The 26,438-nt window shown below is 36.4% G+C and overlaps 1 protein-coding gene across 1 annotated transcript in view; it reads right to left on the bottom strand.

Moving 5' to 3' along the window:
• Positions 1-26,438, bottom strand: part of LOC104540670 (ankyrin repeat and sterile alpha motif domain-containing protein 1B-like) — a 72,504-nt gene that overhangs the window by 16,625 nt on the left and 29,441 nt on the right. Inside the window, exons 2-3 of the mRNA XM_010184529.1 lie at positions 8,837-8,917; positions 5,614-5,770 (exon numbers count right to left, since the gene is read on the bottom strand). Of these exons, the coding sequence (XP_010182831.1) occupies positions 5,614-5,770; positions 8,837-8,917 (238 nt within the window). The remainder of the gene's footprint in view (positions 1-5,613; positions 5,771-8,836; positions 8,918-26,438) is intronic.

Consider the following 26,438-nt stretch of genomic DNA (forward strand, 5'->3'; position numbering starts at 1 on the left):
AAAACTGTCTGCCAAAAGTCTAGGAATAATTTTCGACATGCAGACCCCAATGATTTTTAATACAGAAATGAGAATGTGTTTAACAGTCATATTGAAAAGGGACTGCATTTGCACAAAAGTTTCCCAGCAACATAATTGAGACCAAACAAATACAAAAATGCATTTGGGGAGATACGATCTTTCTCATTGAAATCTGAATGAAATTCTGAACATGGCTCCAATGAGTATCAAGAGTTACACATTGTAGTATAAATGCTGAAATTATGTAGTTAATAATAGCAGGGAATCTGGCTAGATGCAGAATCAAAACTGAACACAAAAAGTTTACTGCATGGGCAATTCCCAATAAAAAGCAAGTCAAGTCAGAAGTTTCAGTTTATCAAACTATTTTAAGAGATACAAGTAGATTTTAATTATTTGCAACAGAAAAGTAATAAAATTAAAGCTATTTTACTTAAACTAGAAATATCAGTTGTAAGAGGAGAAACACTCATAAATAACATAGTTGGACATTTCCTTCTCCCTGTAGCACTACTATGTTTCCTTTCATTTCTCTTTAAATCTACTACAAATTGATACTGAGGTGTTGAAATTCTTTACTGCATGCTACCTTGCTCCATTTCTATTTTTTCCTTCTCAGTGCAGCTTAAGCTTCTGTATTGTAATCCCTAATGAACATTTCAGTAACAAATGGTGTCCCCCTAGAGTCTGTACTGAAACCAATACTATTTAATATCTTCATCAATGACATAGATAGTGGGATTGAGTCCACCCTTAGCAAGTTTGCAGATGACACCAAGCTGAGTGGTGTAGTTTATATGCTAGAGGGAAGGAATGTCAACCAGAAGGACCTTGACAGGCTTGAGGAGTGGGTCCATGTGAACCTCATGAAGTCTGACAAGGCCAAGTGCAAGGTCCTGCACTTGGGTCAGGGCAATCCCCAATATCAGTACAGACTTGGTAAGGAAACAATTAGGAGCAGCCCTGCAGAGAAGGACTTGGGGATACTGGTGTATGAAAAATTGGCCATGGGCTGGCAATTTGTGCCTGCAGCCCAGAAAACCAGTCCTATCCTGGCCTGCATCAAAAGCAGGGTAGCCATCAGGTCGAGGGAGGTGATTCTTGCCCCGCCCTCTACTCTGCTCTCATGAGATCTCATGTGGAGTATAGCATCCAGGTCTGTCCCCAGTAAAAGGAAGACATGTTACAGCAGGTCCACAGGAGGGTGATGAAAATGATCAGAGGCCTGGAATATCTCTCCTGTTCAGAAAAACTGAGAAAGTTGAGGTTGTTCAGCCTGCATAAGAGAAAGCTCCAGGGAGACCTTGTTGCTGCCTTTCAGTATATAAAGGTGGCTTGTAAGAATGATGGAGAGAGACTTTTTACCACGGCCTGTAGTGACAGGACAAGGGGCAATGATTTTAAACTGAAAAAGGGTAGATTTACATTGGCTATAAGGAAGATATTTTTTATGATAAAGGTGGTGAGACTTCAGAACAGGTTGCCCAGAGAAGTTGTACATGTCCCATCACTGGAAGTGTTCAAGGTCAGGTTGAACAGAACTTTGAGCAACCTGATCTCGTGAAAGATGTCTCTGACCATGGCAGGGGAGTTGGACTAGATGATCCGTGAAAGTCCCATCTGACTCAAAACATTCTATAATTCCGTGATTCTATGAACATATTGTAATGAATATTTTTACCATATAAGAACAGTATGATGCCAAATAAAGATGCCATTGTTCTATAATTTAGAGAATACTTGGATTTAGACAGTAATATTTTTTCAAAAAGACAATTTTATAGAAGTTATTGGGGAAAATTCTGCTGCAAATTACCCAAGGTGAATGAAAATCAAATCTACTGACTTCCCACTGAAATTCACCTTTACTTACGTGGAAACAGAAAATTCTGTAATTTGGTCGACTCTTTTGAATAAACATTTTATTCAAATTTATTGCTGCAATTGGCTCAAATAAAAAAGATTGCCTTTGTACTTCTTTTTTCTCTAAAAAGATTATAGTAAGATTTACAGGGGAAATTTTGAAATTTGTCCACATAGTCTCTAATTTAAGTGGATGCCTCTTGTTCCCTTAAATTTTATGCTTCCCTTTGAACATCAAATGCAAAACATGAAAATTATTGTTTTGGCATACAACTTTGGAACTGAATTGTACTTCTGGAAGTCCCAGTGGTGTCACTGAGAGAAGCATATAATGTCTGTGCTTCATTTTGATGATTTGTGGAAGTCAGTAAATATGTTAGATGTTAGGTATTTACATATTATGAATGCATGCTGAACTTTTTTCCTTCACATTTCAGAAGTGTCAAATGGCATTAAGGAAATGTGAGTTTTTTATGACAATTACAATTTGATGTACAGAAAAATTTCACAGTACATTAAATACATAAATGTAAGGACAAACATGTGCTATTTGCATAAAGAAAAACAAGTGGGATCACAAAACAGAGAACAACATCACTGAAAAATTTCACAAGTGTTCACATTTTTTCTTGTAAATTTTTCACTATTCATATTCTGTATATACATATATATATACACACACACATATATATATAAATTATTTTGAGCTTGATATTTATTCCTGATGTCATACACCTTTTTTGCATGTGTTTTCCTGCACTAATACCAAACACTACATATTGACCTATTTGTGGCTGTTATTTATTACTTAGTATTTCATGGACTAGAATTTCTTATAAATTATGTAATTTTATGATGAGAGTTGCCATTATAAATTCTTGTGCTAACCAGATGTCTTTACATAAAGAAACATGTAAGTAGTTTGACACTACTTAGTTAACAGCACACTTTCTTATTATATTTGGTATTAATTTCCTAACAAATCTTGATTCATACTACCTAATTGATCTTCATTCAATTTATAATTTACATATTTTCAAGCCCTCCTCAATGAAGTTTAAAAACTTACATGCTTTGTAATTTCACCATATTTTGTAATTTAAAACACACATCATACATGCCAACTAAGACTTCTGTATTAAACAGCGACAGAATTATTCTTACACAATTGTTATGCTGTAACTATTTTCTGTGTGTAGAGTTGTCAGTCTACATTCCACCACCCCCACAAAATAATTGTCATTTAACTGTTAGCCTCTATATTTTTTCAATTTTATGTAATGGGAACAGTAGGGGGCATTCAGAGCTTTAGATGCTGGATATGGCTGTATATGATCCTACGATGCTAGTTAACTGCATTTTAAATGTGTACAATGCAGTTCAATTAATTTACAGTATACCATATTAAATCCATTAATTCATGTAATATACATTTATGCATCATGAGCTTCTCATTTACTTATTTTTTGTGTTGTTCATTACTTTCACTTAAGTTTCTAGAAGCATTTCTTTTATGTAGAATTTTTATAAAATAGATGAAATGCAAAGACGTATTAAAAATCACTTGCAACAATTGTTAAATAATAAAATAATTTCCTTAAACTGAAAGTACATACATTCATAATATGATACTTAAAAAAAAAAAAAAGAAAGTCTGACTTGAGTATATTATTTGCTGTGGTGAAAAAATGTCAGGAAAAATGGCTATCCTTCTCTCCAACTCTCAGAAGAAAAATAAAGAAAGAAAAATAGCCCAGGATTTCTTATAAGCGGTAGAACTGAGTATGTATGAGTTTATCTTCAAAGTTTAAAATTATTAAAATTCCTTTAAGAGACTTAAGGTCCATCATTTCTTATGAGGGTTGATCACACATTTTCCATTATAAAGGTTTTGGATAAAATGCATAAGGAGCGGGAGATCTGAGGACAAAACCTTTTTTGAGTCAGTGGAGTATAAAGTCACATGTATCCCTGCTTATTTGCTCCAGCAATCAAACCAGAGAGACTGGACACCACACCTTATCAAGCTTGAAAATATTCTAGAAGTTCAGATGTAAATGTGGGATTGGGAAGAAGTAGGTTTGAATTTACATTTCTCTTTCTCATCTTACTGAAATATCTTCTTCATTATCTCTAAAGTTTCTGCATAGTAAGCTTTCTGCCAGTAGAGTATAAGAAATCTCTTCAGGTAAATGGATAATATGCAATCAGAAAGTTGCGGTTTGTACTTTGTTGCAGAAATAAAAGGGAAAAAAACCTTTCTCCTTGACAAAAGGTATTCCTACAATTCAACTGGTTTCAGCCTACATGCAACAGCTGATGAAAATGAGAAACTCAGAGAAACTCCTAATCTGCAGCTCAGACTACAAAATGACAAGTTTGGGTTTTGTATTTTTTCTTGGATAAGCCAGGGTATTATAGGATTTCTCGGAAGACTGATACATGGGCATATTTTATTACTTTATTTTCCTACATTTCCTGCACTTATACTTGATATCCATATCATAGTTATTGTATGGATTCCAATGGCTAAGTGTATAATCAAAAATCTCAAATAGATTATTCAAGCAATGGCATCTCACACTGATGTGTTCACAGTTTAGGTCTAATGTTTCTTATTTTCTCACAGTTTGCCTTCTGGCCATGCTAACATAGACACTGAGAGTGTAATTCATTTGTTGATTGTACTTTACCATTTCAGGTCCTGTAGTGTACCCTACCTGGAGTCCATTATTCACTCCACAAGGACATGGAAATTCTGAGCATCCTCTGTCATACTTTCAGGCCCACACAGATGTCTCAGTTATTGGAGAGCTTTAGAAGATACTGAATTTCTGTCCTTGGACAAATGAAAGCTGCCTTAATTTTGGTCACCTGAATAACCCTGTTAGTTCCTGTGATTACACTGACTAGACCTCTGTGGAATAAAACAGTGCATATACAGGTAATATAGACACTAAAAATTAGATTCAAATCTGGAGCTGACTCCCACCTTTACATTCCAGTAACTTCCTGATTACCCTGGCAAATTCAATACCTTACAGTTACTACTTATATTTCACAGCCTACTTCCAATCCTCAAGCAGTTCAGCTGACTATAGATTATGTCAGATTTTAATCGCCTTTTATTTCTAAATACTAACCCTACAAATAGATCATATAGGAATATACGTAATGAAAACAGAAGGTGTGCCATATGTTTGAAAACAGAATGCAACATACTTATCCTGCCCTAACCCACCGTAATACTCTCCTCATTTTTTCTAGTATTTATGCATCCTTTCTGTTGCACATGCATACATGCAGTCCATCTGGTTTGTCATTTATCTGTGCATATCAGTTCATTTACAGTACACTCAAAATTTACCAAGAATATTATTTTTTTCTTAAAGTTTTTCAGGAAGTTAATATCTAATAAATTAAAAAAGGCACAGTTTATGCAAAATTACATCAATACATATCATCATAGAGTATATCTTCATATGATTTTTCAGAAACAAGCAGATTTTTTCATAGTTTTTAAATCTAATATCCTTTAGGTCAGTGTCTATCCAGAAGAAAGATACCTGGTATGCTTATATTGGAAGATTTTATTAGTCTTGGAGAATAAATTATGGAAACAATGGAAAATAGATTATTTTTTTTTTAAATTTGGCTGTGTTTGCCAGACCTAAAGAATATGTGCTGCTCTTTTCTGATGATGTACATAAATATTTTTTATCATTTCACCTGTTCATTGACTCTGGAGTGTGATGGTCCATGATGGATGAGAATCTTCACAATATCTACATCTCCTCTCCAAGCAGCCAAGTGAATAGGAAAATAACCTTTATTATCTGCCACATTAGTTGATGCTTCATACTGAAGTAATTTGAGAACTATATCCCTGGAAAACAGGAAGTAAATCTAAAAATTGACAGGAAAGTTATTTTATTAATTTTTTACATGAACATACATATTTCCAGAATTTTCACCTTGGATATCAGAAAAAAACCCCCTATATTTCAAGTGAAACAGCTACAGAAATGAAGACAAATAATTTCTAAGAATGAAATAGATAGTAAAACATAGCCAAAATGTCATTAATTTTAATTATTCTTACTTCTTATGAATACCAATCAACAATATTACCATCAGTTATCTGAATCTATTTCTTTCAACAGGATCACCTGGTCACATAATAATTTTTGGAATCTGCCAGTACAGGCCAAGTGCATGTCCCTCAAGACAAACCTTCCAAGCACTAAAGGCAGAGAAGTACTCCTGTCCCCATCATTGCTGAATTCTGGAGGCAGGAAGAAAAGAGGGTAGCTTTATGGACACAACTCTTGCAGTAAGGTGTAGAAGTAACAGTTTTTCTTTTTCTTTAAGGCATTATCTCAAAGATGGAAGAAACAATTTAATGATGATCTAGTTAGATATAGACTATCTTCTATGGAATAACTGCTTCTATTTTCATTTTCCAAATCCAGCTTCCCGAGAGCAGTAAGGAATAAGTGATTTATATTATTTTAATTCTTATTATATTTTTTTCAGTATTTTCAGTGTGGCTTATCATACATTAAATGAAAGATTAGTATAAGCTGGTATATTTAATCTCTGGTTTTTAAGCAGCCTCCTGTACTTAACTTCAAAAGTTAAACTTAAAAATCATTGGTATGATCATTGGTTATCAAACATGCAGGAAAGTATATCAATCCCGTCTTATCTCTCCATTTGTCTTCTCATAGTTTGACACAGTCAGGCTTCATTAGTTATTAAGTTAACAGCATCTATGATCCAGTATAGGCAGTTCTACGCACAGTTTTGCTGAAGATGGAAACACTGGCTCTTACTGATTTGGCTCAAAAAAAAAAACCAGGGCAGGGAGGGAGCTCAATGCAGTCTATGTTATGACTGAAAATGAAGTCCTTGACTACAAATTAAGACAGACAGTAAATCCCAAGACAATTGTTCTACCAACCTTGATGGAACTTTATTTAATTGCATACTGAGAGAAAAATGTGGCAAGTAAGAGGGAATGTATCCAGGTCAGAAGAAACTCCCAATTGTCTTCAAAAGAAATCATAGAGATACTGGAGTCATCACATCTAAACTTTGAGTGAGACTTTAAGCTGGATTTGGCTTACTCCTGACTACTGACTCAAATAACATGAAAACAACCAAGAAAGTGCAGCTCCACTACAGAAAGACTTTTGCAACACAGAGAGAAACTTTTAGTACAAATAAGTTTTGAGAGACTTCTCATGTCATAATAGTTGGTTTAGCAGTAGATGGTCTAATGAAGGCTAGAGATACAGAGTAGTTTGAAAGGGACAGAAATCAAAAGAAACAGAAGTTGAACTAAGTGGGGGAAAACCAGCAAAAATAACCCTCCACAACTGAAATCTATAGATAACGATATGCGGTAACTATTGGGAAGAGTCTGTTGCAAGGTCCAAGGCTCAAAATAGAACCTAGGTCTCCTTCATACTTCAAGAATGCCCTATCCCACCACACTTCTCTAGGGTACGTCTTTTTTAGTGCTCTGTCAGAACTTTTTCATTTTATAGAAACAAATTTCAATGAGGAGAAGACTGAGAGTCCTTAGCCCAGTAATATTACTGGGCTAAGTAAAATTAGTTAGGGAGACTGAGATTAAAGTCTCTGTCCCAGATACGATTTAATTACTTATATAGAGCAGAATAGTTTCAAAATGAAGGAGAACTAGCTCAGAATAACCAAGGAGGAGGGAAATCATCACATAAATTATCAAGCAAGGACTTGAACACTGGTACCCAAGTGTTCCAGCCACAAATAATTGGTTAAGTCATTAAGTCTTATGTTCTCACTTTCCCGAAAATCTTTGAAACCTCTCAAGTACATCCTAGTGTGAAGTGTGAAACATTAAAACCTAAAAAGGTTTCAAAGTACAAGAACTTCTCCAAAGTGGGAAGGCGTTTGTGTTGAAAGATTGTACCCAATATTGGTTTTGAATATCAAGTTTCAAATCTGAAACAGAGTGTAGAGCTATTTATTTGTTATTTGTGGTGATTAATGAAATTGCAACCACAAGGTGTCTGTCCAATTCTCTTGCTGACAGTGCTACCATTATAGCAGGATCTTGGTTACAGTGAGGTTCATCCCACTAGAACTTTACAGACCTCATTAAAATCTTTCTTGCTCTTCCTTAATAACAAGCAGTTGGCAGCATAATACAATGGAGGTAGCAAGGGGCAACATGCATCAACAGCTGTAACACAGAACATATTACGAATTGCAATAACAAAATAAGTTGCAAGATTCCACTGGTTTTCACTGACACTTCAATGCCTTACAGAATTCACCTGCACTTGGACGTCTGTGCAGTACTCCTCAGTGGGGAATTTGCAGGCTTTCCACAAGCTTGTTGAGATATGCATGTGGTAACGTGGATGGGCAGCAGGGAGGGAAAAGCTACAAGGTCCCGTGCAAGGTAACAGCCATTTCTTTCTGCTTTCAAGTGTAAAACTACTAAATATTCTTATCATGCTACTTTTACTTTCATAATGATGAATCTATACAATTCTTTTGTTCCACAATATTGCTTCCTTAAACATTCAACACACTATACATATGTATGTACACATGCAAGTATACTACAAAATTTTTTCTTGTAACTTTCCTTTAGCTAAAAAGCACTAGAGCCACCACCAGCAGTAACGATAATAAATCTACTCAAAATCAAGGATGAATTTGGAATAATCAGTATAGACTGTATAGCTTCTAAACTGCATTTCCCATTTGTCATTAGTACAGGCTGATATCAATGAAAGTGTCAAAAATTCTTAAATTAATACATCCCATGGGAGATAAGATTATTTTAAGTCAGGGTTTGTCAGCTTTCTGTGCAAATCTCAAGTGCTACACTATATATTTTTAAGTTACACAAATAAATACCATTCTAGTCAAAAACTAAACACGAGGCACTTACTTGTGACCGTTTAAAGCTGCATGATGTAAAGCAGTATAACCTGAACTGTCTGTGCAGTTTATATTTGGTCCTCGCCAGATGCTGCAAATAAAGCACAATTGCAAAGTTAATTTTTTGGCTTGGCAAGCACAGAAATGTCAGAAATTTGATGTATAAACAATCTAAAGGTCACTGCAACAAGTGTGATTAAACTTTAGGAGACAAATTATCTTGAAAAGAACTTAGAATAGCAAATGTCATGTTGATATCAATATAATTTATTTATAAAAATAATTTTACACATTCATCTTTAGACCAGTCATGAACTTTATGTAGAGCAGTCTCAAAGACTAATAACTATTCTGTCATTTAAATTAGATCTGTTCTCCTAGTTTTACTCTGGTAATTACACTGAGGTTATAATCTGATTTTGCACTACTTTTTTCACACGAATATATTCATTGACTTTAGACCGGTTAGTCTAGATTTATACAATTGTAAGATTTGTGAGAACCAATCATATCCTTTAAAGGGACAGTAAATTTATTCTTTTTTTGTGGCCTGATATTTTAGCTCCCATTTTAACCAATTATTTTTTAAAATAAATTACATATGTATAAAAGAAAAGTTTATTAAACAATGTTCTTTTTTTTGTTATCTTTCTGTATTTTACAGCACTTACTTATTTCACAGTCAGCTTCATTATATGTCCTGTGTAACCAGTTTCACAATCTATTACGGACTGTTCACAAAACAGTAAAGGAGATTTTTTCTTCCAAAGTAGAAAAACATGACTTCTAATCTACTTAAAAAAAAACAACAAAAAAACCACCAAACCCAAAAAAGACCCCTCAAAAAACCCTAAACCTTGTAAACTGGATACCAGAGGCATATTGAATACCAGCAATTTTTTTTCTAACTGTGTTGGGTTTGTGTGGCAGGGTTTTGGTGGCGGCGAGGGCCTACAGGGGTTGCTCCCGTGAGAAGATGCTAGAAACTTTCCTGGCTCCAAGTCGGACCTGCCTCTGGCCAAGGCCAAGTCAGTCAGCAACAGCGGGAGCACCTCGCTGGTAACATATTTAAGAAGGGCACAACACATGGGGTGAGTGGTGTGACTCCTGCCTCAGCCCTAGCCCCAGCCCAAGAGCCAGGAGCACTTCAGGAGCTGGCAGAAGGAACCTGCAGTGGAGAAAGGAGTGGGATTGTAAGACAAACAACTACACAAACACCAAGGTCAGTAAAGAAAGAAGAGAAAGGAGGTGCTCCAGAGCAGAGATTCCTCTGCAGCCAATGGAGGTTAACAATGGAGCAGAGATCCACTCATGGTCCTCATGGAGGACCCAGCGCCAGAGCAGGTGGCTGCACCTGAAGGTCATGACTCCATGGAAAGCCTGTGCTGGAGCAGTTTGTTCATGAAGGACTGCACCCCATAAAAAGGGCCCACGCTGGAGCAGTTCGTGAAGAACTGCAGCCCATGGAAGGACTCATATTCGAGAAATTTGTGGAGGACTATATCTCATGGGAGGGACCCCATGCTGGAGCAGGGGAAGCATGTGAGGAGTCCTCCCCCTGAGAAGGAAGAAGCAGCAGAAACAACATGGGATGAACTGACCACAACCCTCACTCCCTGTCCCACCATGCTGCTCTAGGGGAGGTAGACAGATCAGAAGTGGAGCCCAGAAAGAAGGGAGGGATGGGTGGAAGGTGTTTTTAAGATTTTGTTTTATTTCTCATTATCCTGGTCTGATTTGATTGGTAATAAAGAAAATGGATGTTTTTCCTGAAGTCGAGTCTATTTTGCCCACGACCATAATTGGTGAGTGATCCCTCCCTGACCTTGTCTCAACCCATGAGTTTTCATTATATTTTCTCTGTCTCATTCCACCAGGGGTAGAGGTAAGCGTGTGACTGAGTGGTGCTTAGTTGCTGGCAGGGCCCAAAACACAACACCGACTGCATTTGAAGCTGACTGTATCCTTTGTGGAAACAATTTTTTTATTCTGTAACACAGTTTTCAATCAGTATTTTAACTTCTAGGACACAAGATTATGAGTCCTGAATTACAGCCTGTTTTCTTTAGCTTCTAATACAGTGTTGAATCGTCATTGGCAAGCCATATTTTCTCTTCATTTCATATATTAAAATCAAGTGCTGCAGTTTAAAGAAAATAATCTGAAGCTAATAGGTAAAAATAGTCTTTCATACTGACATTTGCCATGTTCTACATCAATAAAACGACATGGTATGCTTAACATGCTTTTTAATAATTGTTTACTACTGAATCTCTATTTTATTACTTATGGAATACTGGTGTTGCAGACTGGTCTCTTTTTCATTGTGCGTGTTTGAGTGATTAATTAGCTCATAAATTTAAGCAGTTGTTTTCCTATAAGTAATACTGCATGCATACAGAATTATTTGTGTGATACATCGTGTTCTGCAGTGAGCATAATACTGCATAGGCTGGGTACCTCACCTCTCCCTGCAATTTAATTTCTCAGAAAAAAAGGACTGAAATATTTTCTAGGGTGCAAAGAAACAAAAAATGAATTTTTTTAACCTGCTCAGAAGTCTACAGATGTTCTTTTCTACAGAAGGTAACTTCCAGCTATGAAAGTCACCCTAATCTTTCCAATTAAAAGAAATTATTTTAACTTCATGAGGTAGTAAAAATTGAGTCCTTGAAATGATAGCTCTTCCTTAACAGACAGATGTTATTTATATGCCAAAGACAGACTGTCCTTATCTATTGGCAGGAAAGTCATTATCTATCGATATTCTATAACCACTTTATAATTTTGCATAATATTTTATTAGTTATTTCCTTATTTACTGGATTCTACTTTCTTCCTTTGATTTGTACCAGTTTATAGGAGAATGAAGCAGAAAATTGAAAGTGGTACAGACAGTCATATTTTAAATATTAAAATAAATACACCAACAACCAGAATATTAATTTACTTGGTTTTGCTTGCTTGCTTGCTTTGGTTTACAATTATTAGGATTTGCCTGTTGGTTGTTTTTTCAAAATTCAAGGGATCCATTAGTTCATATATTATTCATGATGCATTAGGCCTTAAAAAATAAACAACAACAAAATCCAACCAAAAAAACCCCACCTAGCTCTTTTCTCCCCTAATTTTCTCCTTTAATCCAGGTACTCTTTAATGCATTGTAGTACCTCCTGACTCTGGTCTTAGGAAATATTTTTCAACTGAAAGTATACTGATTTTTTTAAAAAAACCTGAATGTCATGTTTTAACCCAGCAAGCAGCTAAACACTACAAAGACACTTACTTGCTTCACCCTTCCCTGGTGGGATGGGGTAGAGAATTGGAACAAAAAAAGTAAAAGGAGTTATTCAATTGAGATAAAGATAATTTAATAATTAAAATAAACCAAACTGTAATAATACCAATAAATTGTAATAAGAACAGGAACAATGGTAATAAAGCAATTGAAGTTATATTCAGCTACAAAATGCAACAAGGGAGAGGTAAGCCTCAGCAACTGAGATGGGCTGCCACCACGAAGAAGAAGGGAAGGAAGGAAAGAAAGGAAAGAAGAAGAGAGGGAAGGGAAGGAAGAAAGAAGGATCAAAGGGAAGGGAAGGAAGAAAGAAGGATCAAAGGGAAGGGAAGGGCTCGTCCCCTGCAAGCTCCCCAATTTATAGTGAGTGTGATGTTTGTGGGATAGAATGTATTTTTAGTGGTCTGCTTGGATCATATCTGGATCATCCGACATAGGTCACCTGTCCCAGAAAATCTCAGGCTTTCACCTCCTCCCCCACCATTTTCTGGTGCAGAGAGAAGGAAAAAAAAATAGAAACTGTCAACACAAGTTGCAGGCAAAAGACTGGAAAACAAATCTTGAAAATGTAAACACCACACCGTATCAGCATTCCTCTTAGCATAAATCCAAAACAAAGTCTCAATAGCTACTATGGGGAAAATAACTCTGTCCCAGCAAGACCAGGTCACTGAAACTTTATTAATGAGTATATAAATGCATCTGTGTGAAGGCGCTCATGACACTGAGGTTGGGAAACAAACAAAGAAGAATGAGTAAATCCTGAAGAGTCAGATTGATGAGACAGGATGGACAGACTAATCACTGTCAGCTCCCAAATGGTACAGATCAAAATCAGAACTTGGTTATCAAACTAAAGAACACAGGAGAGATGAGCAGGACTCGGCTGCAGGCATCTCTTTTCCCTTGGGCCAGCGCAGAAATCCCCTCTAGGATGTCTTGCATTGCTACGGTTTTGCAACATTTCCTACTAAATGATGCAGTTTCAGTACAAACACTGGATATTTATGCTTTAAAAACTGACAAACAAATTCAAATTGAACAGCCTGTGAACAGAAATTCTGACACCCTAAAACTTCCAGCTGTGGTGTATACTTCGTCTAAAGCTCCTCTCTTGTAATTGTATAGTGGCGTATTAGCTCCATTAAAAAAGCATCTAATTTCATAGAAAAGTGGAGTGGAGAAAGAGAAAAAGCCTAAAGAGCCCTTCTTTGGCATCATAAACATATACAGTATACGAGGAATTGTCAAACATATTGATTTATCTGTGTATTAAAACACTGCAATGTGAAAGCAACACTAAGGAGAATTTGGAACAAAGCATTTGACTTTGAGAAAAAAAGATTTTGACAGAAGAGCAGCAGCTCTTTAGATTACCATTAATACTGAATGCTCTCAAAAACATGTTTCACCTAATTCTTTGATGCAGTCAATAATAAAGTTTCTTAATTTTACATACATTAGTGAGTTAGGCATATTTTTCCTATGTACATCACTAAATTGGGACTATCACTTACTGAATATTGAGAAAGTAATGGGACCTATTTTTTTGTGCAAAAAGTCATTTTTCCGTCAGTGATGAATTAAAACACAATCATCAATTAGTTTCTTTCATTATAAGCTACCAAAATGAGGCACAAAGAAACTAAAGTCTGTTATGCTACTTACATAATTTCCAAAAGCAGAAAGACCTTCTTATGACAGTTTGCTCTCACTCTGGACAAAGAATATTGACCTTTTGAACTGATGTAAAATATTAATGGGAGATACTCTTTACTTTGTAAGAAAATTATTTTTTTTTCTCTTTTACGAGCTGTAGATAATCACATACAAAGAGTAGTATTTCAAAAGTGATATGAAAATGCTGTCATAAGAAAAATATAGTTAGCTGATTGATTTGTTATTTTGCTATATTTTTTGCTATATGCAAAAAAATAATTGTGAAGTGGCTGTTTTTAGACACATATGAACACAGAAGCAAGGAAATCAGAAGTTAATTCAGTTGAATCATAGAATCATAGATTGATTCTTAATCAGTTCATCTTAATCACACAGACATATTTCCTTCAACAGTATAAGAACCATGCATACATGCACAGAATGTCCATCACAACTTCAAATGTTTCCCCTATGTATGTGTACTTTCATTATATTATTACATTATTTCATTGTTATTATTTCATCGTTATTTCATTAAACATGCACTAATATTTATGGTCTTTATATGGTAGTTTTGTCAAGATGGAAAGAAAATATTTTCATAAAATAAGCATAAAAGCCTTTAAAAGCCATAGAAAGCTGCCTGATGACATTATTGTCTGCCCATTGGTTTCACTTAAACGTTAACTCTCTTTGGAAGTTAATCAAAATATGGATATATAATAAATATGTACTACAAAAATTCGTGTTGTTCTGACCCAAAACTTTCAAAAATTTCCACATTTATTGTTAATTTGACAGAAACACAGTGCTTAAAGTTATTAGAGCACATAGCCAGGGTCCTATGGTTCCTCCCCTACAAGGATGCGCTGAGAGAGTTGAGGCTGTTCAGCCTGGAGAAAGAAGGCTGTGAGGAGACCGTATTGCAGTTTTCCAGTTCCTGAAAGAGTCCTACAGGAAAACTGGGAGGGACTTTTTACAAGGGCAGGTAGCAATAGAATGAGGGGGAACGGTTTTAAAGCGAAAAAGGGTAGATTTAGACTGGATATTAGGAAGAAAATCTTTACTGTGAGGGTGATGAGACACTGGCACAGGTTGTCCAGGGAAAGCTGTGGATGCCCCCTCCCTGGAAGCGTTCAATGCCGGGTTGGACAGGGCTTTAATCAAACTGGTCTGGTGAGAGGTGTCCCTGCCAGTGGCAGGGGGGTAGGACAGATGATCTTTAAGGTCTTTTCCAACCCAAACCATTCTATGATTCTATAACTTCACATTCATTAGAGCTCTGCCTACATTCATACATATTTTCAGTCATGGAAACTGAGCTTATACAAAATATAATGGACAATTTTACACAGCATTTTTGAAAATGCAAACTTTTACGCAGTAATATGTATCATCAGATATTCAAACACAAAATAATAGTGTTACTTATTGTGAACAGTAGCAAAATAGCTCCCATTCTCTTATTTTATCCACAAATAAATCATGTTGCTCTAACCTATAAATTAATAATGTTTCTTGGAAAATTTAGAAGTGTTTCATTCATTTCTTTCTATAGATTCCTCTTTGATGAGATCCAATGGTACATAAGATATGTTATCCTGTAAAAAGAATGTAGGATAAGGGGACAAAAAAGAGCCAATCACATGTATATAGTTGGCTGTACAGTACAATTTTCTGGCCATGTCCTGCACCCGATCTTACTAAATTCAATTTCTATTTCACTGGGTGAGGGACTTCGTACTTGCATGAGTATGAGGGTCCAACTGCCAGCAACTGTGTCAGATGATGGCTTAGTGAGCTCCTATATCTGTATTGCCAGAAACTGGCACAAATGAGGGTCAGGGTACCAGAAACTGGAGTAGGACCACGGGTCAGAGGGCCCATATGTCCATAGAGGCTGCAACTGTAGGGAGTGTGGGTGTGTGAGAGAGTGGGTGATTGCTAGTGAAGATCAAGCGGGACTAGACAGCAAGTAGGTAAAGGAGCCTGGAAGCCAGGTGTCTGTCTGCACATCTCTGAGGCTGAGACCACTTGAGGACCTGCTTGTCATGAGACCAGGGTGAAAGTTAAATCTTGCAGACCAAAACATGAGCACGTCCCTAAATCATGACAGAGCAGTGGGCTTCTGCAGAAGCCACAAAAAGTGTTTTGGTTTTTTAGCCAACTTCAAACATCTGTATTAAAAATATGAGATAAATACGTGGTCTTGTGTGGCAGACTTAGGCCACTGGGAGGTGTGTTTTAGGAGTCTGCAGGTTAGACAGTTTGTGCATGTGTAAGTATGTGCAAATTTAGATGCCTTCAATTTGGGAAAGAATCTAGAAAAATATATTGAGGTGCACTCAGTCTCTCTAGTTAAGTACTTTGTATGATAAAAAATAAATAAACTAAACTTGAACAAAAGGCATGTCACTTTAGCTGAACTAGAACTCTGCTGAGTTTAAATTGATTTCATTTCAAGGTATACAAATTTATTTTGATAAAGTTAAGAGTTGTATCAGCTTAACTGTTATAAAAATCAGGTAATATGCAAAAAACATAAAGGAGAAACAGTTTGACATCTTGATGATGTCACGCTGTCACGGTTTAACCCCAGATAGCAACCAAGCACCATGCAGTCAATCACTAACTTCCCTCCCACAGCGGGATGTGCGAGAGCATTGGAGGAAGAAAGGAAAAAAACCTCATAAGTTGAGATAAGAACAGTTTAACAATTAAAATAAAATAAAATAAAATAAAATAAAATACCACTCTTACTAATAATACTATATTGTAATTAAAAAGAAAACCCCTCAGTTCAAGAAGGACAGGGAACTGCTGGAGAGAGTCCAGCGTAGGGCTACAAAGATGATTAAGGGAGAGGAGCATCTCCCTTATGAGGAGTGGCTGAGGGAGCTGGGTCTCTTTAGTTTGCAGAAGAGGAGACTGAGGGGAGACCTCATTCATGTTTATAAATATTTAAAGGGTGAGTGTCACGAGGATGGAGCCAGGCTCTTCTCGGTGACAAACAATGATAAGACAAGGGGTAACGGACACAAACTGGAACACAGGAGGTTCCACTTAAATTTGAGAAGAAACTTCTTCTCAGTGAGGGTGACAGAGCACTGGAACAGGCTGCCCAGAGAGGTTGTGGAGTCTCCTTGTCTGGAGACATTCAAAACCCGCCTGGACGCCTTCCTGTGCAACCTCATCTAGGTGTTCCTGCTCCTGCAGGGGGATTGGACTAGATGATCTTTCCAGGTCCCTTCCAATCCCTAACGTTCTGTGATTCTGTGAAAACAAACAAACAAAAAAAGATAGAAAACCCAAGAAAAACCAGTGATACAACCGCTCATCACTCACTGACCAATGCCCAGCAAGGCCTTGAGCAGTAAATGTGCTCCCTGGCTGACTCCCCTCAGCTTATATACTGAGCACAATGTCTTATGGCATGGAATATCCCTTTGGCCAGTTTGAGTCAGCTGTCCTGGTTGTGTCTCCTCGCAGCTTCTCCCAGAATCTAGGAGGACAGGGTAGTAAGGGAAACTGAAAAAGTCCTTGGCTTAATGTAAGCATTGCTTGGCAACAACTAAAACATCAGTATGTTATCAATACTGCTTTCAGCACAAATCCAAAACATAGCCTCATACTAGCTATTATGAAGAAAATTAACTCTATCCCAGTCAAAACCAGCACACACACAAAGGAATTGGGCAATAAATTAGTGAAGTCTTAAAAGAATCTGTCATATATAAGGTCATTTTGCATTTGACCTTTCTCTAACCATTAGACCCTTTCTCTAACTTCATCATTCTTTATGGACTACTCATCTGGAAGTACACTGGCTGGGTATACTGCATAATACTGTGGATAAATTCAGAGAGCAATATGTTCCTGACTAATACTGGTTAGCTTTGCCGTATATTTACAGTCAAGACCAATTTGCCTGAAGTGACTAAAAGAGAGAAAGCTTTCATAAGTTATGACAGTAGGGTTCCTCTGTATTCCAGTTGTCTATAGGGACAAGCTGGGATTTTGCTTAGTTCATAGTGAACCTTAGTAAATCCAGCTTGCCAATGATGAGTCAGAGAGATCCTTGGATCCACTCCAGAATTCTGTCCTTGAGAATCCAGTCATACTGACAGGAAAAAATGTTAACTCTCATTTGGTATCATCCTTCACAAGAACATTGTGAGAACAGCTAACTAAACTATTAAAATATCCAGTCCAAAACCAGATCTACAGGCAGTATATTTAATAAGTAAAATCATTCATGTTTAAGTAATGTGAGCCATGTTTTAAAACTGTTGACAATGGTATCTCCAGGTATGATCTTATGTGATCGGAGCAATCTGAGGGATGCCGTATGGCTAATGCTGAAGATCAGTGAACACCAGATTAACTGTTCCTATGGAGGGCAACTCCATACCCTTTGTATCATGAGTTTGGGATCCCTACATATATGAGGTAGATGGGTTCTACACATCTGTTATGAATCAGACTTATACACATTGCATAAAATCTAGAGATTGAGCAAGATCAAGCAGGAACAGGGCTCCACTGTGTTAAGTAATAGTAGGCCATACAATAGAGAAAGAAAAATACTCGGACGTACTTCACTACATCTTTTTTCTGTGTGTATATAATACATATATACATACATACATATGTATATACATACATTGAACTCCCTTTATAAATAAATGCTGGGTTGTTTCAAGTCTTCCCAGACAACTGTTATTTAGTGAAATTATATAAACAATAATTATTTTTCCATAAGCACAGCAATGGAAGTGGATCTTCTCAAGAAATTTGAAAGCCTTTGCATATCTCATGATTTTAAGATACACTTACATGAATATACATATAAACACTTAAGTATAGTATATACCATCACTGCTTTCTTTGGAAGAACAGAACATGTTCTCAGATAGATCACTCCAGCTTCTTCTTTTGTGAAAATTAGACGACACTAAAATCAAAAAGACCACTCTAATATTTCTCATATCAGAAATAAACCGAAGCAAAGTCTCATTTCTCTTTCTCTCAAGGATACAGATATAATGACATATTTTTTTAGGAGATATTCCTTTAGCCACTCTTGTTCCTAATTGTACTGACCTTGAATCATTAGTAAGAAAAGTTATAGAAGGTTTTTCCAGAATACATTTCTGTAGGTCCAACATAGTATTCCCGTCCATCACAAAACCATGGTGTTTGCAATTTTAAACACATTCTTATCACAGACAGGCAAAGTCAATATTTATTATAAAAGGAGATTTTAAAACCTCTACATGATTAATTATGCATCCTGGAACACTTACTGACACTTGTTTAAGTGGAATAAAAATTCTTGAAGGTCTGGCACTGGAAGCAGCACTTGGAAGACTAACAATATATATCACAAATTTTTGAAATGTGATTTTTTGTTAGAACTATGACCTCATTCCAGAATTAAAGATTGTTCATCCTAGAAACCAACTTGAGATGAAACTCTTTGTTATAGCTCTAGGACACACAGAACAGAGTCTGCTATCTATAGAGTCTGCAATTCAGCTGCCTTTAATACTTTATTCTTCCTGATCTGGGTTTCCTCAAAAGTAGAGTAACTCTATCAGACACCAGCAAAATAGACACCAGAAAAAAATATGTTATTCCATTTCCTCTTGATTCTTGAAGGCCATCCCACACTCATTCTCAGTTTATGCTGATTTGAAAGGCAGATTCAGAAATCAACTTAAAGCAGAGTCTTAATTCCTGCATCAATTAAATCAATCACTAGCTCTCTTGACACATGAGAAGATAACAGACGTAAGAGTCTCACATCTTGTGTTTACAGCCACATGGTATTACATCAGCTATCCACATGATTTCCCATATTCTCAGTCCAAAGCTTCAATATGTTCATCTCATAACAGCGGCAACAATGTCCAACCCTTTTGGAACGCTTAACATAAATGTAATCTAAACTCAGAGCAGTGAAAGAGTGAACCTCAAGCAACTAACTTCCAAAATACATATGAGATATTAAGGCTCTTGAAATCTATCAATGACCTACATCATATACATATAGGCATTTGTACTTTCTGGTAGAACACTTCTTCAAATACTCAGACTCCAAAGCCCTAAGCAGTCAATGAGCAAGGCAGAGAATATCAGAAGCCTGCAACAGTACATTTTTGCAAGATACAAGCTAATTGAAAGGATCTTTGATCCAAATTAATTCAAAATAATCCTAAAACCTCTTCTTATCCATAACATAAAATAAACAATTTGAGTAAGTTCTCTGGAGTAACATAGTTTCAAAACAGAGGTGTACTTAATGCCTTTGCTAGAATGCTATCATAGAGTATCTCCATGATACCTGGCTCCATCAATGTGCTAACATTAGGTTTTTTCCATCAGCATTATATTAACTTTGTTAACAAGAACACAACCTAGGAAACATATGTGAAAGATAAAGATAGATATGACAACTATATGGTACAAATGATAGTTACTGCACAGAAAAAAAATAGCACCTGTTCAGATTACATCAGTCCAATATTTCTTTTCTTTACTTCTTTTAACTGGATGAACATGTTAAATAAGAAAGTTGATTAGCGTGAAATGAGCTAATAAGCACAACTGAGCAAAACCGATCCACTGATCATGTATTCTCAAAGGCTCAAATACTGTATAACAGAACGGTGGCTATATCAGACATACTGCATAACTTAAAACGGAATCCTTGCAACATCTCATCTTTAACACATAGAGCTATTATAATGTGACATGTTTAAATGTTGTTGGCATCGTATAGATAATCTGGATAAGAAAGACATTGGATGAAACTGCATTCTGTGGGACAAAAATTACTAAACTAGGAAATGTTACTAACTAAGGCCAGTCTGAGCATAAATCCTCTATCCTATGCTCAAGCTAATCAGAATGACAGGAGGCAAAAAGCTGTTCAACAATAAAAATATAGATTTAATTTTTTCATCTCAGCAACATGTCATGTCTGAAATAAACAATATCAAAACAAAAGTGTGCTACTGAGCATGCATTTCGTTTGCCATGCATTGCCAACAGAGGTCAGAATTACCTCAGGAGCACCCAAAGCATTACTATGATCATGACTGGAATTACTTTATCAGCACAAAATTACTTTCACAAAGACAAATAATATACTTTAACTGGAGAAGCTAAAGTTTCACAACTTTACATATTACAAAGGTCTTCCAAAGCTTTTGAGTATGTGACAAGAATATAACTACTTTAAAATTTCATGAAGACCATTACTGAAATAACGGCAAATGTCATATCTATCACATCATCAACAAGATATTTGTAAGATGTACTAGTAATCAATTGGATCACTCAGAAAAAATAAATTCATCCAACATGATGCCTTTTATTGAACAAAATAATTTACAACACATAGCTTAGAAGGCAGAATGTAAGTACAGTAAAAATATTCAATAAATCTGCAGTCTATTTATGTTAGAATTCCTTATTCAAATCCATTAGGAGTTATTGTTTCTATTCTATTTAAAAGTCTTATCAAATGTAGACATGAAATCGAAAACTAAGAGGTGTATGTGACACAGAACCTTCTACTACAAAGGAAGATCTGGCTGATGTAGAGCTTCAAACATCTTAAGAAAAAAAACCCCACTTGTTTCTTAATGTATCTAAAATGAACACTGTTTTCTTAATTCTACAAAAACAATGAAATACTAACAAAGAAACTAAAAGTTCTTTGTACCTCAGATAGTTCTACTGCAGCATGTTTTCTAGAAAATGAAGCATCAATCCAGTTCATAAGTATTGCAAGTACTCTGTCCAATTGCAGCCCTATGGTTCATGCCATTTTCAGCTATCTTAAAATAAAATGCTAAATTTGGGGTAAAATACTTAGAGAATGTTAACTGAATAATCTTGTCGTCTTCCTGCTCCTTAAAATAGAACTGATAGGATACTCCACAAAATCTGTTTTGGCAGATACCTTTACGTAAAATATAAGACTTGGCCATTACAGGAATAACTTAATGTTCTTTCTGAACTGTCTCTTTGGTAAGAGATATCTGGAGAACACAAATTTGGGTGCAAATATTCTTCCCAATACCCTAGATTCTGAGAAACACTGGAGAAGAGATCCCAGTTCCACAGTAAGACACCATGCAAAATGGTTCATCCCAACTCTCTCTCACTATAATCTACTATTAGTACCACAGTGGAGGACTCATGAAACAATTACTATGATATGTTCAGCTCTGTTTAATGCAAATAGTGTTTCTAGATCCTTATATAAGACAGCAGTAAAAGCACAATCCCTGACTAAATATCTTAGGTACTAAACTAAATGTAACATGTAAGGCTAGACTGGCCTACAACACAAAAAGGGGAAGAGATATGCCAAAAAAGATTACAAAATGCACTTGTGAGATAGAATCATAGAACCATAGAATGTATTGGGTTGGAAGGGACCTTTAAAGATCATCCAGTCCAACTCCCCTGCAGTGAGCAGGGACAATGTTACCAGATCAGGTTGATCAGAGCCCCAGCAAGGCTGACCTTGAATATCTCCAGGGATGGGGCCTCCACCAGCTCTCTGGGCAACCTGGTCCAGTGATCTACCACCCTCGTATTGAAAAACTCTTTCCTAATATCCAGCCTAAATCTACCCTTTTCTAGTTTAAAACCATTACCCCTCGCCCTATTGCTACATGCCCTACTGAACAGCTCTTCCTCAGCTTTCTTATAGGCACCTTTCAGGTATTGGAAGGTCGCTATGAAGTCCCCCCTGAACCTTGTCTTGGCAGATACCATCTTTTTTTTCCTTTAGTATATATTTAAACCATAGTTATTTTGTTGTTTTACATTAAAAGTAATTAAACGTAGATCATTTGCAGAGAAGAAGAGATCCTTGTTTGCAAAATCTCTAGAAAGGTGTAGATTTTTAGAGAATGGCAGAGATGGAAGGCCTGTGAGATACATATGGGATAGGTTCTCTGGAATCTACTTATTAGTAACTGTTAAAAGTATCCAGACCCAAAAACCCCCAAAAAACAGGCCTTGAATTTACCTTATATTGAATTGACTTAAAATTTCCCTTATCTTTAATCTTGGAAAGAAAGATTGTTTTCTACATCTCATTTTAAGGGCACTTTCAACAAGTAGATTTGATTGTTAGTTCAGTCTTGACAGTATAATTATTCTGTCAAATGAAGAAATAATCATTTCACCAGAGGGAGCACAATCTGATTTCAAGTAGTAAGAAGCGGAAGTTTTCCTCCAAGTCCTGAAGTCTGGCCAAAAATACTTGTTATATTTAGAGTCATATCAGAAAAAAAAAATATATTATATATTTTTATATATTTAAGGATACATACATATATATCCTTCTACTGGAATTAAATTTAAGAAGTTACTGGTGCTTCATCCAGGGAAGTATTAAATGGAATCAAGACTTTGTTTAGGTTAGCTTTCCTGAGTAGCTGGATACCTAGCACCCAGCAAGAACTACAGAAAAAGAGTTCATTCTTTAAATTGCCCTGCTTATGTAAAGCCTGACTAGTAGCTGGTTCATGGCTGGTCTCCCTCAACCCCACTATCCAGGCAAACAGCTTCACTGTGTGACAGACATAGTTTAAGTTAGTGCAATTCCAGGAACATTTCTGTCCCAGTGCAGAGGTGTGTAGTAAAAGGTAAATGTTTAAAAACCACTTAGTCCATCTCTTCAGGATTTTCAAGAAGCCAACGGAAAAGAGTGTAAAGTGATCTGAAAAAACCTGACATCTTAAAAGACATGAAAATTCGTCTAAGATTTATATGAAATACCTGCATTGATAACACATGATTTGAAAAAAGATTGTACCACAGCAGTGGTACATAACTGAGACACTGAATTAATTTGGGGTACATTACTACCATAAAGAATTGCCAGCCATGATCAAAATAATTTCATACAGACTTTGATCATGACAGTTCAGAGTAGTCTAAATGCACAGACAACCAGTAAACCCTTTCAGTAAAAGGGGAATCAAACAAAGCTGAAAGATTAGTTTCTCCTTGGGCACAGAAACAGAATACCAGGATGTTATGGTTGTAGAAATTTTAAAACTATACCAAATCCACAGCAAACAAAACCAGAAACAGAACTACTGACCTTTCTGAAAAACAGAAAACTTGAACAATTCAATAGTCAATGAAGGAATACATTCTCATTATGGTGAAATACAAATTTTAACCTAGTTGACCATATAGTTGTGCCACATAGAAGACAAACAATTAGTAACAAATTCAGGACATGACATCATTTCAGAATGGCTTTGGAGGCTTTTTTAAATGACAAGATGATTTTTACAACTTCAGTTCTGTAGCCACTATGGTTACAAAAATCTTCACCTAAAGGTAAACTGATACTGGAATGTTTCTTTAAGTCTGCAAACAGAAACTGTTTTACTGTTAGGCTTTCATATATCCACCAGTCCCTCTGAACAATCTAAAATCCATAACAAATTTTCGAGACCATCATGTTTAGGCAGTGGAGTTCTGGGTACTTGTCTTCCATGTAACAGAGGTACAATTGTTTTAGTCCTTATTGCACATTTTGATTTACAAAATGTCACTGGGAAATCTGGGATCTAAAATGTTCATATACTGCTGAGTTTGAAGTGTAATCTGGATCATTAAAACTATCTGGCTCTACTTTGCTCCCAGAAGTTATGTCATGGGTTGTACACAGGTTAGGACTCTCCATTCTGCCAGATTCTGAATGCTGTGTCAGTTCCTTGTCACTTCCAGTCTGAACCATCCAGGAACTCAGGCTGCATCAGCAATAGTAAATTAAACATGTTTGGAACTATTTTCTGGCATTGAAGTCATACTGGCATAGGATGCTCCACACCTACACTACTCAAACCTTCTGAGCAGGATAGATGCATCCAGACTATCAGGCCCTAGGCCCATACTAATTCTTCAGCTGTGCCTGGTAGCTCATTCTTTGGGAGAATGCCACATGGCACATTCCAGTACCCAGAAATGTTCCCTGGCATGTTAAAGTTAGATGTGGCCTCACATTCCTGTCATAGGTTTGGCAGAAGCTTGTCTCCCAACAACAGCATCTCTCAGCTTAGAGGATACAAGAACAATACTGTCTGAGCTTGGGTCCAGATAGACCTGATGAGCATCTGTCCAGTGTTCATGTTTGTGCTTTATGCCTTTGACCATCCCAGCAGAGGGCCCTTTGCCTGACTCTGGGATAGAGGGTAGGGGGAAGGAAAGTTGTATATGTGAATATCCCAAAGAGTATACTGTTGCTGGTAAGTTAACTTTACTTCTTCTCTCTGTCTTCATATGCACACTCTTATTGATGGAAATTCCTAGGAGTGCATCCATAATTGCATTTTATCTGCAAGGTAGTCTAGAAGTCTCATTCTGGTATCAAAATGAAAAAGGAATCTACAACAGGCTCAGAGTGATCTTATTAATGGCTACAGTGGCATCCATCTCCTCAACTTCTTAGTAGAAAGAATACTTACCAAAAAGCAGTCTTTAGAAAATGGTTCAGAAAAGACAAGGAAGGTATAGACCTGAAAACTTCTCACATGAAAGATACCCAACTTTAAGTTCTATAGAGGAATGAGAGCTCTTGGAAAAAACTCCCATCCAAATTGTATGGGAAAAACCCAGAAGTTAATGGGTGGGAAAAAAGAATTACTACCACCAGTGGAAACAAGCTGAAATTAAGGCCAGCCAAAGCACTTACTAAGCTGACAGACTTCGCACTTCTAATTTCCCAGTCATCACAAACCAAGGAGAGAGAAGTCTTCATAGGTGAGAGGGACCTAGTTAAACATTGGAAATTTGGCCTACTTAGAAGAGATATTATCTCCTGTAATTAATTAGATAGTGTCTCCAGAAGAACAGGTCTGTGTCTTGTAAGAACAGGTCAAGGATGAAAGTGAGAGTTGGATATCCACATCCATGAAGATGTGGATGTCCTGGAACTAGGCACTTCCATAGTGCCAGCCTTTCATATTTCTCTGATAATCTCTAGAAGAAAAGGAAATTAAAGTAAAGTATAAATCAGGGAATTTAATCAGAGAAGGAATCTATAACAGAGATTCCAAGGTCTTACTAGAGTTGAAGCAGGGCAGGGGACACTTTCTATTGATCTCTGAGACAAAAAGATCAGCTTCTGTAAGGCTGAAGTAATAACATTAAATTTTAGAATGTTGTCCTAAATCACTCATAATTCATAAACTTAAAATAGGTCAAATTGTCTGATAGTGTAGTCAGAGCTTCTAGGAAATCAAATCTTTCACTGGATGTACCGATCTCAAAGTTTAATCTGCATCCAATACAGGAGAAAGAATTTTGCATCTCCTTGTTTATGTATCACATTATGGCAGTGTCGTGTGCAACCTCCTGTATCTTTTGATTTGGTAAAGAAATATTTGGTATATGCTTTTAACAAGATATTTGTATAGAGATGAGTCTACCATGAATACCAGAGAGTCTTTGCTGCAAGACTTAGTCGCATCTCCAGGGAAAGAAAGACATGGGCAGGAATTTGGAATAAAAGAGCATCCTTTTAGAGCCACTGAATGGGATGTGCTGCCATAACACAAAATTTAAATCTTACAGGCAAAATTATGGTCTAAATAGTCTTAAAGCGCTTTTC

This window comes from Mesitornis unicolor, unplaced genomic scaffold (genome assembly GCF_000695765.1).
Source record: "Mesitornis unicolor isolate BGI_N332 unplaced genomic scaffold, ASM69576v1 scaffold4825, whole genome shotgun sequence".
NCBI lineage: Eukaryota > Metazoa > Chordata > Aves > Mesitornithiformes > Mesitornithidae > Mesitornis > Mesitornis unicolor.